Source organism: Haplochromis burtoni, unplaced genomic scaffold (genome assembly GCF_018398535.1).
Source record: "Haplochromis burtoni strain Fernald_Lab_line unplaced genomic scaffold, NCSU_Asbu1 Contig_48, whole genome shotgun sequence".
Taxonomy (NCBI): domain Eukaryota; kingdom Metazoa; phylum Chordata; class Actinopteri; order Cichliformes; family Cichlidae; genus Haplochromis; species Haplochromis burtoni.
Window position 1 is genome coordinate 2,248,017 of NW_024582409.1, and position 4,270 is coordinate 2,252,286.

At 41.1% G+C, this 4,270-nt stretch overlaps 1 protein-coding gene across 1 annotated transcript; it reads left to right on the forward strand.

Moving 5' to 3' along the window:
• Positions 1 to 6: 6 nt before the first annotated feature.
• On the forward strand, positions 7 to 4,240 carry LOC121814445 (immunoglobulin superfamily member 3-like). The gene is made up of 4 exons (XM_042220430.1): positions 7 to 376; positions 502 to 909; positions 1,864 to 2,229; positions 3,044 to 4,240. Exons 1-4 carry the CDS (start codon positions 241 to 243, stop codon positions 3,457 to 3,459), a joined length of 1,326 nt encoding a protein of 441 aa, XP_042076364.1. The 5' UTR covers positions 7 to 240; the 3' UTR covers positions 3,460 to 4,240.
• The last annotated feature ends 30 nt before the right edge of the window (positions 4,241 to 4,270 follow it).

The following is a 4,270-nucleotide window of genomic DNA, read 5'->3' on the forward strand; positions in this document are numbered from 1 at the left end:
CCACTGAGCTTAAACGAGGGTGAAGCTCTGACTTTAACATGCCTGGCCTCTAGCAGCACCAGCCAGCACACCCATCTGTCTGTTGCCTGGTATCTCCATAAAGATGGACAGGAGGACGCTCAGCCTATCATTTCTCTGAATAGAGATTTTACACTGAGCCCAGGCCAGGGGTTTGAAAGGCGTTACCAAGCAGGTCTCATACGCTTAGATAAATGGGGAGAGGCCTCGTACAGCCTAAAGATGGCTGAGGTTGAGCCATCAGACCAAGGTAGGATCTACTGCCAGGCTCAGGAGTGGATCCAAGATCCTGATGGCTCCTGGTACATCATCATACAGAAGAATGCAGAAGAAATGACCCTGACAGTTAAAGCCACAGGTTGGAATTTTACTCAGTCGTGCTATATTTATAACACATCTTGATATTGGTCAGCACATTAAATGTACTTATCCTATAGACACCTGTGTGGATGTCTCACTGTTTTCATTTTTTGTCTTGAGTAGAGGTGGTGGAGCCATCGTCTCCGTCTCTGGCAGTGGAAATCTCAGCACAGCCGGCAGCGCTGCAGGAGGGGCAGGAGCTGATGCTGTCCTGTAATATAAACACACAGGACGTGGAGAAAAGATTCTTCTCTGTAGCATGGCTCAAGGGAAGTGTGGAGCTGGCCCGCATTGGTCCCACAGGCGTTCTCACTGTGGCACCGGAGTACAGTGTTCGACAGAAAAATGGAGAGCTCAGAGCCGCCCGGAGTGGGAACAGAGATTACCGTCTCATCTTAAAGCCTGTGAGAACTGAGGATCAGGGAGAGTATATCTGTACAGTCTGGCCTCAAGAGAGAGGCCAAGATGATACTTTTATTGAGGGAGAACCCAAAGACTCCAGCCCACAGCGGGTCAGCGTCTCAGCCACAGGTGTGTCAAAGTGAACACATATACACTCAGTTATTCAGGGGTTTAAGTCACTGTACCTTTACATTGTTTGTCTGCTCCCAAAGAGAGGAGTGAAGAAGTTGTGACAAACACTGCAGTCAAAATATCCACTTCAGCTGTTGTTATAAGTAGCTTCATTGACTACATCCACTGGTCCTACTAAAATTCACTGGACACGGGCACACACAGAGGTTGTGGCACAGTGTGAAGCACTATTAAAATTATTATGTATTAACTCAATTATCACACTCCAAAACCCACTACACTCAATTCCATCACCTCACCAGGTCCGACCTAACACCCGACCGCTTCCAGTGAATACACCAGCTGCTACCAGGAAACCTTAAATATAGCAGCAGGACCAGGGTTAAAATCACTAACACAATATCTAAAACAAAAAAATTTAAATAGGAACCATTTAAAAACTCCAGTGGATAATAATTGGCACATGACTGGAATTCGAAACAGAAGCAAGGAATAATTAGAATCACGCATAGCATTAACACATCATACACGACTGCATTGCTACAAATATGCTCAATAATTAAACATGTAAATCCCCACAGCTACAGGTTAAGGTTCTGAGGAAGGCCTTTAACATAAATTTGCATCAATAAAATAACAAAATGGGTCAAGAGGTACTTCACTAACACACTGTTTTTTTTTTTTTTAAGTTTATGACATAGCTCTAAAAGAAACATCCAGCCCCAGGTTAGTAATTAATCGGCTAAAGTGACTCATCTAGCTGATAGTACATTCACTGCACAAAGATAAGGCCGGTATTTAATCAACCCCGTTCACTGAACAAGACAAAGGCCTACCACGCCTGGTGCACAGCCTTTTGTTACCTCAGCACCAGGAACCTGTAAGTTCCCATACACTAGGTTAATTTTATCGAACGTTATTAACTCTTTCTGTTGCCTCATCTCCTCACAGAAAACAGGCTGTCAATCAAAATGCAGCAGGCAGGAAATGTCACCGAAGGGGGCGGGCTGCATCTCTCCTGTAAAGTGGATGGGGTTCAAGGTCAGCTGTCTGTCACCTGGCAACTCAAATCAGCACGAATGGCCTCGTTCACCGAGATCATCAGTATAAGTCAGGAGGGTGTTACAGAGATAGCAGAGGAGTTCATGAGTCGCAAAGTGAGGGTGATGCGTCCAGCTACTCACAACTTCACCTTAGAGCTTGATGAGGTCACACTGTCTGATTCAGGAGTGTACCGGTGTGCTGTGTCTGAGCGCAAACCTAACAGCAAGACTCACAACCAGGCACAAACTACCACTGTGACAGTGACTTCTATAGGTAAGATGTGTCTGTGTGTTTGTGTAGTACAAACTATTCAAGACATATGATATTACCTTCATTGTAACAGGTGTTTCTATCATAAATTCTAACACTTCTTTGTTAAACTACACTTCAAATATTACAGAATGAATAGCAAAGTAAATATATGGATTTTGGTCAGTTTGAGTAATTAGCTGTTTACTTGCAGATATATTCATTAAACACTTTAATCCGTAGTGACATATTACAAGAAAATGGCAGACAAATATCCAAAACATACTGATATTGAGAGTCTTAATGTAATCCTTTGGGAACCCTTCTTTTGTTTACTGAACAACATTAAATCAAACGTTACATTTCCCCACAGGAAATCTAGATGGAATACATCTACAAAGCAAAATCATGTTGTTTAGTGGATTTACTCTTTGCATTGTCATAAGTCAAAATTTTAGGTTTCCACATCTCAACACTCAACAATCAGATTGCACAGTTATTAACAAAAAGCAAAAGTTGTTTTGTTTTATGTATTTTTTTAGCTGAATTGTGAGTGCGACTTTCAGAAAACAAAACTGTCTTCAGAATGTTTGACTGAATATTATTTGTTGTAGCATTTCAGCCCCAGGGTTTGTCATAGTGAACACACACACTCAGTTATTCAGGGTTTATTTCACTTTCCTTTTTACATTGTTGATTTGAATCTGTTGGTATTAAGGCTTAAACAAAGTGTTAGGTTGCATATTTTTGTTTCTGTTTTTTTTTTTACTGTTAGGGAAATTATTTTGTCTTCTCAAACACAGCAGTACTATTTGTCTCTTGCCTCATCTCTTTACAGAAAACAGGCTGACAGTCAAAATGCAGCAGGCTGTAAATGTCACCGAAGGGGGCGGGCTGCATCTCTTCTGTAAAGTGGATGGGGTTCAAGGTCAGCTCTCTGTCACCTGGCAACACAAATCAACACCAACGGCCCCGTTCACTGAGATCATCAGTATAAATGAGGAGGGTGTTACAGAGATAGCAGAGGAGTTCATGAGTCGCAAAGTGAGGGTGATGCGTCCATCTACTGACAACTTCACCTTAGCGCTTGATGAGGTCACACTGTCTGATTCAGGAGTGTACCGGTGTGCTGTGTCTGAGCGCAAACCTAATGGCAACACTCACAACCAGACACAAACTACCACTGTGACAGTGATTTCTATAGGTAAGATGTGTCTGTGTGTTTGTGTAGTGCAAACTATTCAAGACATATGATATTACCTTCATTGTAACAGGTGTTTGTTCTTATTGAGTGGTGTGATTTGTTGAGCTTTTCTAAAACCACTTTGGGAAGGTTTAACTTTCTGTGAAGTATGATTTGTTGGCTCTGTCAAAACAGAAAAGGTTTGATGATGCTAATGTTTTCATTGCATCTTGATGATGGACAGAATTACAAATGAGTATATCACAGGGGCAGCTCAGGATTAGCTGTTTCTTTGGACATATAAGTTATAGAGGCAACGGTGAGCAGATGTGAAAAGGAGGCTAGTGGTTATAATAGGCAAACAATGCTGAATATCAGACTAATAGGCAGGATGGTAAAAGGAATTATTTTAATTTCTTTGCATTTTCATAACTATATGACAGGAGACATTAACACTCAGCGGGTAGGTTACACATTAACAAACCACAAGCACAAATGGGTTTTTTTTGCCAAGCCAGGCTTTCAGGGAAAAGAAGCTATCCTTAGAATGTTTGTGTTTGACTGAATATTTTGTTTTAGGGCAAATGTGGTTTAGGTTTCGCTTACAGTTTTTAAAAATGACACGTAGCTGCATAAATATATGGCTAAAGCTGGCTAATGCATGCATTTATAAGCTTGAGACATAGATGTCATGACACATATTGGATGAAAGTCATTTTTGTGTATTCAAGCTAACCTTTTCTTTTTTAAAAGATGAAATGATGCATGATTTTTTTTTCTTTGACACTCATGATTGCTTGATCACCAGCTTCTCCTTTCTTACTTGCTGTCACTGACTATTTTGGATTTTTGTGTCAGACACGCTGATGGGAGTGTCTCTAA

Bases quoted from the DNA above. Each gene is read 5' to 3' on its own strand.
- LOC121814445 (XM_042220430.1), top strand. From the start codon at position 241: ATGGCTGAGGTTGAGCCATCAGACCAAGGTAGGATCTACTGCCAGGCT. The intron at 910-1,863 runs GTGTGTCAAAGT...ATCTCCTCACAG, and splicing joins GGTCAGCGTCTCAGCCACAG to AAAACAGGCTGTCAATCAAA. The intron at 2,230-3,043 runs GTAAGATGTGTC...ATCTCTTTACAG, and splicing joins TGTGACAGTGACTTCTATAG to AAAACAGGCTGACAGTCAAA.